Source organism: Cricetulus griseus, chromosome 4, assembly GCF_003668045.3.
Source record: "Cricetulus griseus strain 17A/GY chromosome 4, alternate assembly CriGri-PICRH-1.0, whole genome shotgun sequence".
Taxonomy (NCBI): domain Eukaryota; kingdom Metazoa; phylum Chordata; class Mammalia; order Rodentia; family Cricetidae; genus Cricetulus; species Cricetulus griseus.
In genome coordinates this window covers 189,139,233-189,153,692 of record NC_048597.1, presented here as the reverse complement: position 1 = coordinate 189,153,692, position 14,460 = coordinate 189,139,233, and the positions used below count along the sequence as shown (strand labels likewise).

At 44.2% G+C, this 14,460-nt stretch overlaps 1 protein-coding gene across 1 annotated transcript; it reads right to left on the bottom strand.

The window, feature by feature from the left end:
* Positions 1-866: 866 nt before the first annotated feature.
* Positions 867-13,589, bottom strand: Gcm1 (glial cells missing transcription factor 1). The gene is made up of 5 exons (XM_027411400.2): positions 13,515-13,589; positions 5,522-5,774; positions 4,532-4,644; positions 3,499-3,627; positions 867-1,678 (listed from the first exon to the last, which is right to left on the bottom strand). Exons 1-5 carry the CDS (start codon positions 13,587-13,589, stop codon positions 938-940), a joined length of 1,311 nt encoding a protein of 436 aa, XP_027267201.1. The 3' UTR covers positions 867-937.
* Positions 13,590-14,460: the final 871 nt, after the last annotated feature.

Below are 14,460 nucleotides of genomic sequence, written 5' to 3'. Positions count from 1 at the left end.
CAGCTTTGCTGTTGGAATTTGTTCCTGGAGATTGAACCCTGGGCCTCTGACGTGCTAAGCAAGCTCTCGTCTGTTGAGACACACCCCAGCCCTTCACAAAGACATGTAAGCAAGAATTTCACAGGTATGACCTGACATTGAGATACCATAAAGGATAAAAATGAGGAGGACAGAAACTCAGCCCTTGTGGAAGGAGAAGCCATTGAGAAGGAGAAAGGGAAGGAGAGGTGGGTTCCATTCTCTTCTCAAGTCCATTTGTTTTCTGCTCTTCATAAATAGAATAAAGTCACAATCTAGAAAACACATTTAAAAAAATAAAACTAAACAAAGTATTAAATACTTCTTTGGTAAAATGTTCAACTCCACACCTCCCCAGCTCTTCTGTCTTCTTTCTGTTCCTTCATTTTGGCCTTGCAAAAAGGCATAGATGAAATGCTAGGTTGACATGTGTTAGCCATAATAAGACTCTTCCAGACAGCCCAACTGAGGTGCTGAATTCCCAAAGCTTGAACAGGGGCATCAGAGAGCATTTGGCTTTACAACACAAGAGTCTCTTTTTTCTTTTTTACTTTTTCTCTCTTTTTTGGAGGGTGGGGTAGGGGGTGGGTTTTGAGGCAAGGTCTCTCTTCATAGCCTTGGTTGTCCTAGAACTCACTGGGTAGACTAAGCTACTCTTGAACTCAAAGAGATCCAACTGCTTCTGCCTCCTGAGTGCTGGGATTAAAGGTGTGTGCCACCATGCCTGGCACAAATGAGTTTCTATTCCTTACTTGGAGCAAACACATTAGCATTGACGAGGTGAAAAGACAGCTAGAGTGAAAACAAAAGTCTTGTCTACTGCTTATCACGATTCCAACATTTCTCTGAGGCTATGCTTTGAAGCCCATTTCCAAAGGGTATTATTCTTCTAGCTCTTTAACAATTTGAGATTCATGACTCATCTTAAAGGACAGAGGTTTAGAAACATTTCGTTGTTGAAGTGATCCAAGCCTGTGCATGCCACCTCTTCCTCAAAATCCCACTTGCTGTTCTTGCTGGGCAGTGAGTATTGCTGCTGAGGGTGAGAGCCATAGGAGAGCAGAAAGGGGTCCTGCTGAGGTGAGTGGTACGTGAGGGAAGGCACATAGCTGTTGAAATCCATCGGCACTTTCTCTTCATAAGGTTCACCTCCTGGATTGGACCACAGTGGATGACAGCCAGTTTGGGCTGCAGCTGCTTCTAGTGGGATCTGTTGGGGAAAGTGCTCCAAAGAGTTCTGGGAGGGAAAGAAGTCACAGGGCCAGCTGGACACAGGCAGAGGATAGTTGGGATAGCAGGTGTCGTCGTTAGGATTTCTCCCCAAGGAAGCATTTTTATTCCAGGCTTGCAGATCGTCATAATCTGTGTAGACTCCAGGGACAGGAGGCTGAAACTGGTCTTCACTGCTGTAGATCCCACTGCTGGAGAATTTGCATTTCTCATAGAGCATAGTGGGGTCCAAGGTGGAAGTTGGATCTTCCAGCTCAGTGGTTCCCCCCAAATCGTAACTCTTGGGAAAGGATAGGCAATCATTCAGGGAGTTCTGCTGGGAGGCGTTAGCTATTAAAGGTGTGCTGTAACTGCTGGGCAGTTGGACGCCTTCCTGGAATGACCAAGTTAAAGGTAAACTTCCCTGACTCGGTATTTCACTTGGAAGAACCTAGAAAGGGAAATGAACACTCGCGTTAATGAGTTAAGCAAATCCTTATGCAGGTTCCCCAGGGGGAAAAAACAGTTAAGCAAATCCACACAGCTACCCCAAGTACTCCTGAGTTAGTCTGCAAATATCCCTCAATAAGATTGCCTTCATTCCTTGCATACTTCAACCAGAGGCTCGGTCTCTCCACAACTGCTGGGAACCTGTGAGGAGAGGGTGAGTCCTATTCCAGTTTACAACTTTCTAAGCTGTGAAGAGCCTGATACACTCTGTGAACACACTGGATGTTTAATATGCTTCATGCTCAGGTATCAGATATCTAACTGCCTTTTTGCAACATGTCTGGATTGCTATCTAAAAACAAAACAAAATACACACACACACACACACACACACACACAAACCAACAAAACAAACATGCAGAATGGAAGGTTTATACTAGTCCTGGTACAATTCTCAGGGCTATCCCTCACCCCCCACACTCTTCCTTTCCCTTCTCCCCCATCTGGACTAGTCCAGTTCTTAGTGCAAGAGACCACGGTAGTGTAGGATTTATTTGTTTTACTCCTTTAGAGACTGTTCTCTGAACTCACAGAAAACACATGAATAGAACATGAACTGGTCTGTCAATTTCTATATATAGATGGAGTTAACCATAGGCGAAGAAGCTGCGAGGTAGCTCTTACATTATTCTTTATGTAAGTTCTCCCTCATAAGAGGACAGTTTGAGAAGAGGAAAGAAAGATTCTGTCCAAGTAAAGTGGCTGAGATGCCCCGTGGCTGAGATGAATATTGAGGGCTAGCCATGTGGATTTGGGAATTAGACTAAAACATGATTCCTTCTAGATAAATACACTTAGAGCTTTCCAAGCATGAGTTACACTATATCAAACAGACAAACCTGCTATGCTTTGAGGCCCTGGGAGTGGTGTGCTTCTTGACACAGGCTCCACACTTCCCTCCTACCATTGGAGTGACCATCATTTCCAGAAACTTTTGTTTGTTTGTTTGTTTTGTTTAAACAGAGTCTCACTAAGGCTGGACTCAAACTCTGGATCCTGACTGCTGCTGTACGTCAGTGTCGCAAGGGCTGGGATCACACTAGAGATCACCCAGCTTAACAACTGTCTGATTATTTCAATCAACAGTTCTCAACCCGTGGGTTGCCACTCCCCGGGGGTCACATATCAGATATCCTGCATCTCAGATATTTGCATTATGATTCATAACAGTAGCAGAAAGTTATGAAGTAGCAATGAAAAGAATTTTATGGTTGGTGGGGGGGGGTCATCACACATGAGGAACTGTTTTAAAGGCTCACAGATTTAGGAAGGTTGAGAACCATTGATTTAGATGTGACTGTTTAGACACATTCAGGATGGTATGACCATAGGCCGTCTGATTATTTAGACAAGCTAAGAAAACAATCTGTGCTAGGGATGTATGGAAACTTGAAAAAAAAAAAAAACTCCAAAAGCATTAGGTTAGCAACATTTTGTGAAGATTATTTTGATTAATTCTGTTTATTGGAACTAAAATATAGAGTTGCCAAATATAAGTTGAATACTGACTCAAGTTCCTTTTAAAAACTTATAATGAGTCTATGATCATACTGAATATTTGCAAGGCTATTTTAAATATGGTAAAAAAAAAAATTAAGAGTGAAATCTCAGATTCAATTTGCCCAGGGGATGCTTGCTTACAGATTGGCAAGATAGAAGAATGCTTGCTTTCATTGGTCTGTGAAGGACCAGGGTCATCTACCATGCCCACTTCAGGAGTGAGGCCTTGATGCACTCATGAGCATGCTTGGGGAAGCTGACCTTTGTTTCTGGGCTTCCCTTCATCCGCAAGGAGCCAGAGGCCGATGCCATGTGCACTTTCTTCATGGCTCTTCTCGCCTCTGCTTCCAGTTTGGTTTCTGGCTTGGGATGGTCATGTTCTCCTTTGGACTAAAGAGAGGCAAAGCAGTAAAAAAATGAAACAAAATTTAGTAACTAGACAGCACTTCCCAGGGTGTAGCTTTTGTTCTCTGTCCTGTCCTCTTCTGTGACCTGGTGTGAGCAAGGCTGCCTGCTGCAATGGAATTCTTCCTAAGCCCACTTGAGCCTCCCAACCTGGGAGGCCTCCTCCTTATGTGGTGTCTGTCTCCCATCATGCCCCTGTAGTGTGTGCCAGCCATACATACGCATCTTCTCCCACTTAATCTTTGGCACAGTGCTTACAGACACACCATTGTTATCACTCCTGTTGACAGAATAAGGAACTAACGAGACTTGGAGAAAGGATGCCATCTGGATAGCCTCTCTTAGATAGTGGGTCCCGGGATTTCCACAGCCAAGCTGGGAGCCCAGCGTGAAACATTCAGCACTCCAGTGAGCTGGCGTTAACCGGCTGGTCGCTCCAGAGCAGGGCCATGTCTTCGGGAGAGCTGGTTTGCACGGATGGTCTGACACCGGAGCCCACTCTTCACCTGTTTACGTCCAGACCCCACTAGTGTTTCTTACAAACCTTGCAGAAAGGCGGGCTTTCAGGGAGGAATCAAGTTGTTCCTGTGTACAGAGCTAGTGCTGAGTCAGCACTGGTACTCAGGCTGCCCCCTGAATGCATCTGCTCTAGTGTAGGTAGGAATGCTCAGCCAGGCATCATCTCTCCTCAGGAGTGGAGGCACTCGGCCTTCCTGGGTTTCCAGTGCTCCTCCTCTGGTGAAAGTAGGGCATTGGGCATTTGCTCTCCCAGAGGGTGGCACAGTCCCATACACCTCTATACCTCAACCACTGATAAAATTCCTCCATAGAAAACATGATAGGCACCTGCCACATGAGAGAGAAGCCGAGTAAATGACTCAAACCCAACCTGGAAAAATATGAAGCGTCCGTCGTGCCTCCAAAAGTTGGTGACCGGAAATCCCCCGTGGCCTCGGCAGGGAATAAGCTTCAGGGGACCATTGCAGTTGGGACAGCATTTCCCTACAGAGGAAGCAAGGAAAGAGCTGACTAAAGCCACGGGCTGACTTCGGAGTCTGGGCTGTCCTGCCGGCTTTCAGCTTTGATTCCACGATAGTGGAGAGAAACACCCGCACGGTCTCAGGCACTTCCCTCCACTGGCCAGCACCCATGACGAGCAGCACTCTACCAATGGCCAACTGGGCTCATACATGGCTACTGTCAGCAGCTGTCTGACGAGTGGGATTATTTTACAGGTCAAAGCACTCTGCAGAACAAAAGTTCCCCTACTTATTTACTAATATTAAGTATTCTTTATATAGAAAAGTATTTTATTTTATGGTTAGTAACTCAAATAGAAGGGGCAAAGCCACATGAGAAAGAGAACACTTGCACTAAATTTTCACTAAGTTATAAATGGCAGAGAAGAAAGAGAGAGAGAGAGAGAGAGAGAGAGAGAGAGAGAGAGAGAGAGAGAGAGAGAACACTGAACATCTCTGCAGGCAATTATGGCAAAACCTAAATGGATAAAGTTGAGTTTATTAATTTAATCTTGTTGTGACACTCCTAAAGACTGTGATCTGTGTTCACTGGGATCTCCCCAGGACTCAGGTGCCAGGCAGCAAGTCCGTGAACTAATTTCTCCTTAACTTGCCATGAGTCAATCTCTCTCCCAAGCAATGGGGGCATTCATGAGGGAACTTTACACATGGGAGGGCTTGTAGGCAGAGATGGGGTCGGGGCTGGTAGGTGTTTCCCTCTAAGAGAGTTCTCATCAATGCCTTGACTGCCACCTAATGCAGTGGGAGGGTTGGTTGGGCTCCTGGGACATGTCCACCCTGGCTGGAGCATCCAAGCAGACTCCAGGCCTCCTTGCTGCCACCCCCCAAGCCTCACTCACTCTGTTGCTTCTGCCGGGCTTTGTCACAGATGGCCGGTCTCAGGTAGATCTTGCGGCCCTCCTCTGTGGAGCAGTCCCTGCTGCACACCACCACTCCCAGGCACGACTTCTTAAGGATTCGGGAGTTGTGGTTGTTGGTGTTGCGCATGGCCCAGCTGCTCAGGTGGCGCTGAGCATTCCTGTCATCTGAGCTGTAGATATGTTTCACGTAGGAGTCGGGCCACTCCTGGAACCAGTCAGTCTTTTTCACGTTCTGACAGAAACACAGAGATTCTGTTACAGTTTCATCCAGAAAGCCCACCCGTCTGCCTCTGTGAAACTGATGTAAAAGGTATCTGGCCATCGGGGCAGAACAAGAGGCCTTTGGCAGAGAGCCTTACCTGAATTTAATCCTGGTGCTGCAGTCTTTGAGCACAAACAGGGTTTCTCAACTTTCCTAGCGCTGCCACCTTTAATACAATTCCTCATGTGTGGTGACCCCAACCATAAAATTATATTTGTTGCTACTTCCTAACTGTACTGTCATGAATCGTAATGTAAATATACGTGTTTTCTAATGGTCTTAGGTGACCCCTGTGAACAGGTCATTTGATTCCTAGAGGGGTCGTGATCCACAGGTTGAGAACTACCGGAGGTACAATAGTGGTAAAATTCTGCTGTGCCTATCAAGCATTTGGTCTCTTGAAACAAGATAAGATAGAACTTAATCCTTCTGGATTCTGCTGCTTCTCCAGCCCTTGGTGATAACAGTAATGACCATTTCTCAGCAAGAATTTTTGAGGGTAAAGTAATCTGGCCATGCTCTTTCATAATTACCATGGAAAGCACAGTGAGATAATTTCTCATACCACACTGGTTACCATACCAGGAATCACAAAGTCACCAGAGATAAGCAATGCAGAGCTCTGGTTCAAAGAGGTCTGGAAACCCACTATTCCCTGCACTGTTCGTTTCCCTACCCCTCAGACATGCAGAAGACTCAAGATGAGCCTGTGTGCTTGTCCAGCGCTGCCCTGTCCCCTGCATGTGAACATCTGACTGGATTCTGCTGTGCAAGGTCAGAGCTGTGGCTCAGTGGGTCTTGAGTTCCAGTTCCACAAGAGAAACAGCTCTCCAGGCTGGCTAACAGCAATGTGTGGTGGCGGCTACACCGCTGCTGTCCAAGCAGTTGTGGCAGCAGATTTCATGTTAAATTTTGAACCACAATAAAAATCACGCTAAAAAGGTCTTTAGAGCACACACAAGTCACTTTGTTTTCTCTTCTGTTCCTGCATGTGTAAAACAGGAATGATGAGACTCTCCTGCTTCCGGAGGAGTCCTGAGGATTAAATGTTATGCATGTGAAACACTTGTCACAGCATCTAGCTTGGTGTAAATAAACATCGTTGCTGGGTGTGGCTCGTTTCCCCAGGCCCTACAATGGTGACTGATGCAGCAATGACAGATTGTGCCTAACATTTAGAATGAGAATCACTCTAGGATGTCTCTGTGCCCATCACCGTGACTCAGAAACTTGACATAAAAATAATAACAGTTTTCATTTAGACAGTTCTCCAAGGTCATGGTGGAAGACTCTGGAAAAACCAGAAAAAGAAGTCAAGGTACCAATCCTTTGCTTTCCCAACAAGAATATACGGCACAGAATATAAACTAGCAAAGTCAAGAAATGTCTGGAGAGAGATGGAGACAAACGCCAGGGCCAGGGTGTGTGAGCTTTCCCCTGGGTTAGACTTCGACTTCCGCCCCAGAGGAAGGGGATGAAAACATCCACACCTGTACTGCTGGAGGCGCCTGAGGCCCTGCAGGCAGCTGCAGCACACTGTATGCTATTGGAAAGCACAGCCAGGGAAGATGGGCCCAACTGTCTGCTGTCTCTTGGGGACTGTTGTCTTGACGTGGTTCAGTGTCCACACGAGAAGCCACCTGTAACCTCAACACCCGTCGTCTTCTATTGCTTTTCCCTGCTGACTGAAATGGTAATCATTGCTTGCCATCACAGAAAAGCCTAGCAGAATATTTTATTTCACTTTTAAAAGATTTATTTTATTTTTTGATTATGTGTTTGTGAGGAGAGAGGTGTGTTCGCGTGAGTGCAGGTACCAAGCACTGGAGCTGGGAAGTGAACGCCAGTCCTCTGCAAGAGCAGTAAGCACTCTTAACTCCTGCGCTATCACTCCAGCACTGAGTATTTTACTTTTGAAATAATTAAATTGCAGACTAAGACACTAAAATATATACATTTACCTTTAATCATTTTAACTATAAAGAATTGGTGGACTTGATATGTATTATTCTAAGGACACACGGGTATCAAGACAAAGATAGACAAGGGGGAGGAAAGCAGGGATTTCTATGGGAGTGTCCCATCCACTCACTCCTACCATGCTCAGAACTACAAATCCCATAAGCCAGGAGAAGTGAAATGTACCCACCACATACCCTCTGATGTTTTGACCAAAGCAAACACTTCTTGTGTGTGGAGGAGGAAGTGAGGACTCTCAGAATCTTTGAAGTTATTTCTTCCCAATGGCACCCCATTACACTCTAGTTTTCCAGTTCCCTTAATAAGGCAATAGTGTATGAAAGTGAGGAACTATTGGAAGGAAATGTGAACGTGTGAAGCTCCTCTCTTGGCTATTGTTTATTTATTCTGTCATTTGCCTGGACTTTTGGTGAAATCTTTGGCAACTTTTTATATTAAAATTGGGAAGATGGTGGATCCAGATCTCCAAGAACAGAAGGGAGGGAATTTCTGAAAGTCTGTGTAATTCGCCATCAGGAACATAAAGTTTTAAAACCAAGAACAGCGGTTCTTAACCTTGCTAGCAATTCCCAGAAAAACACTCCCTTCTTTTTAGAACTTTTGTTAATTTAATTTCTAACTTTTCATAAAACACTTTCTTCTTTTTAGACACTCTGTTTACTTTAATTTCTAACTTTTCATGAGTAACTCTTTGCTTTTGCTCTGGGTTAAGAAGTTTATAATTGAAAGGGAACATCCTTCAGTTTTCCCAACATGTCACATTTAACAAACTTATATTTTAAGCATCTCTTGGGAAGCATCATTAGGAATTTAATTGATATTTCTAGGACTCCTCTGCATACTTTTGTTACGAAGAAATTTAATCCTATAATTTACTCAGTACTTTTTAGCTGTATGAGAATACTCTTCATATGACCTGCATTTTAATTTAATTTAGTCATTTGAAGTTTTAATAGGCTAGCATAAAAATTATATATTATTATTATATAAAATGAATAAAATCAAATTCTTAAATAAGGTATCAAAATATTGACTTTGAGTTGGGTGGGCATGGTAGCCCACGCCTTTAATCCCAGCAGCACTTGGGAGGCAGAGTTAGGTGGATCTATGTAAATTCACACACATACAAACACACACACACACACACACACACAAAAAAAAAAAGAAAAAGCAAAGGAGGCCTCATCTAGCCCAAGTTAGTCTTAGAGTCACTATGTAGCCAAGGCTGGCCTTATGCTAGGACCATAAGAATGCAACATTTTACTCATACCCAGCTTTCCAAACAGACACTTTAAGAGAATCAGGTAAAAGAAAAATTATGTTACTTACTAAAAACAAAACAAAAATATGTCAGGTGTGGTGGCAACATACCCTTAATCCTAGCACTCAGGAGGCAGAGGTAGGCAGATTCTTATGAGTTCAAAGCCATCCTGGGCTACATAGCAAGTTCCAGTCTAGCCAAGGTTACATAGTGAAACCCTATAACAGCAACAACAAAAGGAAACAAAATATACTGTCATTTTGACCATACAGATAACTTTTTGGAGTAAATCTGCTTCTTCTGGGCCAGCTAGATAGATGGAATTGTAAATGCCACAAGGATTCAAAACACGTCTTTGAATTGCTAGTAATTCCGCTATTTCCCACTGAAGAATGAAGTTCCATATTTCTAGGTCAAGTTCCTCCAGCTTTCTTGCTTTCTTTCACTTCCATATCCTCTCTTCTCTCTTCTCCATGCCCTTTCCCACTCCTACCACCCAAGCAAAGGATGTGTGATGGGTGAGAGCCTATCATCGCAGATGCAGGAATATTCCCACCACCATTACACCAGAGACTCTGGGTGGTAGAACCCCAGACCTAATAACAAGGTCTCAGATAACCATAGGTGTCTATATAGGTGTCTCAGGGGGCTTGAGACACTTGGAGTCAAGTAGGAGGTGGGAAGAAATGATGAAATTATGGGTGTCTGCATGAGAAACAACATGACCTGGGCATGCGGGCCAATAGTAATTGATGAAGAATCCAGAATCAGGTTTGCTTGTTACCCCTCCAGCCCTCAGCCCATTTGATTGCTTGTGATTATATGCAGGCACCTGAATCTACAGAGAGTTCAGACAACCATGATTTGGGGCTCATCCTCTGGAGGCAGAAGAAATTTGTTGGCTAAAATCTTGATCCCGCTATGAGCTAATTGGAGCTATAGTCCCTTCACATTTTGACTCCACCATTTTAAAGAATGTTCTCTCTATGGAGAAAATGAAATAGACTCAAGACTTGGAACTGGGTGGACAGTATAGCTCAGTGACAGCATACTTAACTAGCATTCATGGAGCCCTGCATTTGCCTACAGTACTACAAATCAAAATGAAATTAGCTAGGCACCATTATGATACCAGTAATCTCAGCACGGGTGAAAGCAAGAGGATCTTGAATTTGTGGTCACCCTGAGCTACATAGTGAATTCAAGTCCAGCCTTGGCTACATAGTGAGATCTGGCCTCAAAACAAACAAACAACAACAAAACCATCACCAACAAAACAACCAGATTGGAATTGTGTGAGTAAATGTCTTAGTGTTGTTTTGGCCATGGGTTTGACCTGACAACTGCCCAGGGCCCAGGAATAAAATGACTGAGGTGTCTGTGATGTTAATAGAACAACCCTTCTTCAGCTTAGGAATGCCAGTGGCTGTGAGAACAGTGGGCAGTCCATTCCCTGGGAAATGAATACTATTTAGTAGAAAAGGACATTGTCTCCTCAATTTTCAGCAAAAAAAAAAAAAAAAAAAGTTACAATTTTGTCTCTCAACTGTCATAGTCTGTGTGACAAGTTTAAGACTCTCTGGGACCATGTAATCCATATTTTGAGTGAAAGTAAGACAAGACCAACACCAGACATTTGCTGCTTAGATCATGCAAACTCTACAATGATTAATTTTGCAGGTGAAAATGTAATTTAAGGGGAATAGAACAGGAAAGTGCAACTGTCTAGCACACTGGCCTAGAATAAGACTTCTGCCCATAATAGTGTAGTTAAGTGCCTGTGCTTTGGGGCTGACACCGTAGCAGATGTATTAGGAAAAATGGAAAGCTGGGCTCATGGGCTCGCAACAGTAACCCCACTACTCAGGAGGCAGAAGTCACCAGTTCTGAGGCTAGCCTGGTCTACGATGTGACCTCCAGACCAGCTAGGCATAGCTATACAGTTCCATTTAGCTGGAAGGCTAAGGCAGGAGGACTTCTATGAGTCTTAAAAACCTAAATAAATAGGGCTAGAGAGATGGTTCAATGGTTAAGAACTCTTGTTGCTCTTCCGGAGGAACTGGGTTCAATTCCCAACACCTGAATGGCAGCTCACTACTGACTGTAACTCCAGTTCCAGAGAATCCATTGCCCTTTTTTGGCCTCTGTGGGCATCAGACATTCACATAGTACACAGACAAAGGCAAAACACTCATATGCACTAAAAGAAAGAGACAGAGACAGAGACAGAGAGACAGAGAGAGAGAAGGCCCAGGCTGACAATTCTAGAATCCCTGGCTATCAGAATCAATAGGAACAGAAAAGACCACTGCATGCTGCAGCAGCATTTTCAGAGGAGGAAAAGGAATTTGAAGAGAGGCAGATAATTCTCAGAGGTTCTACAAGTAGAGAGAGGCACAACTAGAACTCAATTTCAGGGCTGATATCTCCAGGTCCTCAGTTTCCCATTGGATATCCTCTGCTTTCGTATTGCTCTGAAACACACAAATCCCATTGTTGAAGCTTCCCAAGGTCTTTCATTTTTCACCTTAACTGGTTGTAGATATGACTCCAGAGTTCAGATAAACCCAGATCTGGCTGGGGTTGCATCTGCTTAGACCATACTGAAGGATGTTTGCACTTTTCATTATTGCCCCGAGTTTTATAAGCCTGATAGCTTTTCTATAAGCAACCATTCACCTGTTCACTGACTGCAAAGGGTCTATTTCCAGAGCAAGGACATACATGTTTGCCATGGACCTTCCTGTGTGGTGGTCCAAGGAGCCAAGAATGCTTTGGAGTTTGACAATTTATGCTGGGCCCTGAGTTTCCCTCTAGGGAAGCTGGTCTTTCTCTTTTGTTTATAGAGCTGATGGACTGTCTGGATCTTCTGGTCAGGAAAACTCCATCTTTTTTTTTGTTTTTTGTTTTCTTTTCTTTTTAAGGCCAGTCTCTGACTGGTGGTGATTCTCCTATTCCCGCCTCCTGCGTGGTGGGATTATAGGCATACACCAGCACACCTAGAAAAATGCATGTTGGTACACAGGGTTGTGCTGCCTGCCAGTTTCAAGACCTCAGCTCTAGATATTATCTTCAACTCACATTTCTGGGTTGCAAGCATGAAATTAAAAATAGGTGGTGGTGGGGGAATATGGGCCATTGAACCCAAAGCAATTAAAATTGACTCAAAAGCTTGCCCAAAACAGCGACAGCAATTGCAGTACAAATCAAGAGCAACTCCCACTGGAAGTCCGGAAAATGAATGTTTGCCTGGCTTTAGTGATGGCTTATTTGCCCCCTTGAGTAAAATGAATAGGTATATTTTCTGTCTTCCAGCTTTCTCAACATCCACCAAAGGAGACTTCAAGGGGGAAATTAAGAGAAGACAAAAGAATTAAAAGGAAGTGTCCATTAGAGTGAGAACCCAGAAGGATCATGAACTGAGACTGGAATCCCCAACTGCTCTGCCCTGTTTGGTCCCCAGGATCAGACAGACATTTGGTACTAGGTATTTCCGGATTAGTGTTCATAGTCACCTTTTCAACCAATATCCAGTCAAAGTATCTTTAAACACCAGGAAGAGAGGACAAGATAGTCAAAATGATAAACTAATAAACTTGGTTTTAATCAATGCTTTCTATAGAATTAGAGTTCAAAGGTCAGTTGCTAGCTGGGCCTGTGTCCCCAGCATTTGGGATGGAGAAACTAGAGGGCTGTGAGTTCCAGGCAAGTGTGAGCTCCTTTGGGGATTTAAGGCTAATTTAGGCTGCTGAGTAAGACCTAGTCTCTCTCTCTCTCTCTCTCTCTCTCTCTCTCTCTCTCTCTCTCTCTCCCCTCCCTCCCTCTCTCTCTCTCACTCACTCTCTCTCTCACTCACTCTCTCTCTCTGTGTCTCTCTCTATCTCTGTCTCTCTCTCTCTCTCTCTCTCTCACACACACACACACACACACACACACACACACACACACACACACACAGCATTTGCCATAGAGGAGGTCAAAGACAGTATGAAAAGCAAAGCACTCCTGGGTAGAGTAGAAGCCACCCAGTGAGCCCACAGGTGGGGTTTCCATCAATCAGTCCCTCTAAAGTAGCTGTGTTGCCCGAGGGCACCACTGTTCAGATTGTCCAGCCTCAGGTTAACTGTTAAAAGTGCTATGGCAAAGAAGGTGCTATGGGGTCTTATGTGTTACAAGGAGTCATTCTACTGGCAAGCACTGCAAACTGCGTACTAAACCAAGTGAGCCAGCTTTGAAAGGGAGGAAGCAGCACTTTCTTTGTCTCTGTCTATTCCTGGGGTGCCTAGAAAATAAAGAGGCGCCCATATCCTAGGCCTTACATCTCCCCTTGAAACAACTCAGTTGGCTGTATTGTTGAAGCTCTGAAGTAGTTTGCCCAGCTAGGACCTCACAGGTTCCCTTCTAGAATCTGGTCAGTTAATTGTCAGGTTACAGAGCTGCATGCTCAGGGCAGTCCTGCAAGCACATACCTGTGGCAGTTTCATGTCGTTAATATCCCAGCTCAGAATCTCTTTATCTTCAGGATCAAAGTCGTCGGGTTCCATGATAAGGTCGGGTCACCACCTTATTCAGCTTCTCAGAGACCTGCTAGAGGGCTCTCTCTCTCAAACCTGTGTCTGGCCACACAAGCAGCTCCGGGGCTTGTTTTCCAAAGCTAAGAAAATAAACGATAGCAACACTGATGATTTAAGAGATTAAAAGCTTTGAAGCCAGATATGGCGGTTCATACCCCAGAGGCTGAGGCAAGAAGATAGCCACGAGTTCAGGGCCAGCCTGAATTACAATGCGAGACTGTGTCAAAAGAGGGTGGTGGTGGCTTAACAGGTGAAGGTGTTTGCTACCAATCCTGAAGATCTTATCTTGAACCCACATGGCGGGAGGAGAAAACCAACTCCCAAAAGTTGTCCTCTGATTTCTGCATAAGTGCACACACACACTAATATATTAATAAAATAAAAAGCAAAGTAAAACAATATTTTAAAAAATCCATTTATCACCTGCTCACCACAAATAGCAATTCCATTGACATTTTTTGCAAGTACCAACTTGCTAATGAACAACAAAATGCAGAAGCCACTAGGCTTGCTACGGTAGGCTAGTCTGGGGTTCCAAGACACTGGTCACAGCTTTTACCTTCAGGTTTGGGTTTCCTTCCTCCCCTCATTGCTAGATAGCTGGGTTATGAGAGAATTCGGAGACATTATTGCCTGGAGCCAATGACTTAAACCTATTTCTACATAAATTATGTAAGTTTACCTCAAGATACGAAATGAACCTAGGGTATATTCCATAGCAATTTACATTAATGAATATGTTCATAGATAAATCCCACAGTCTGTTCCTCACCTTTCCAAGATCAGCTACAGCCATGTGGTAACAGGCTCCAAGAAACATTAAGTCCCTTCCCCCATGCGC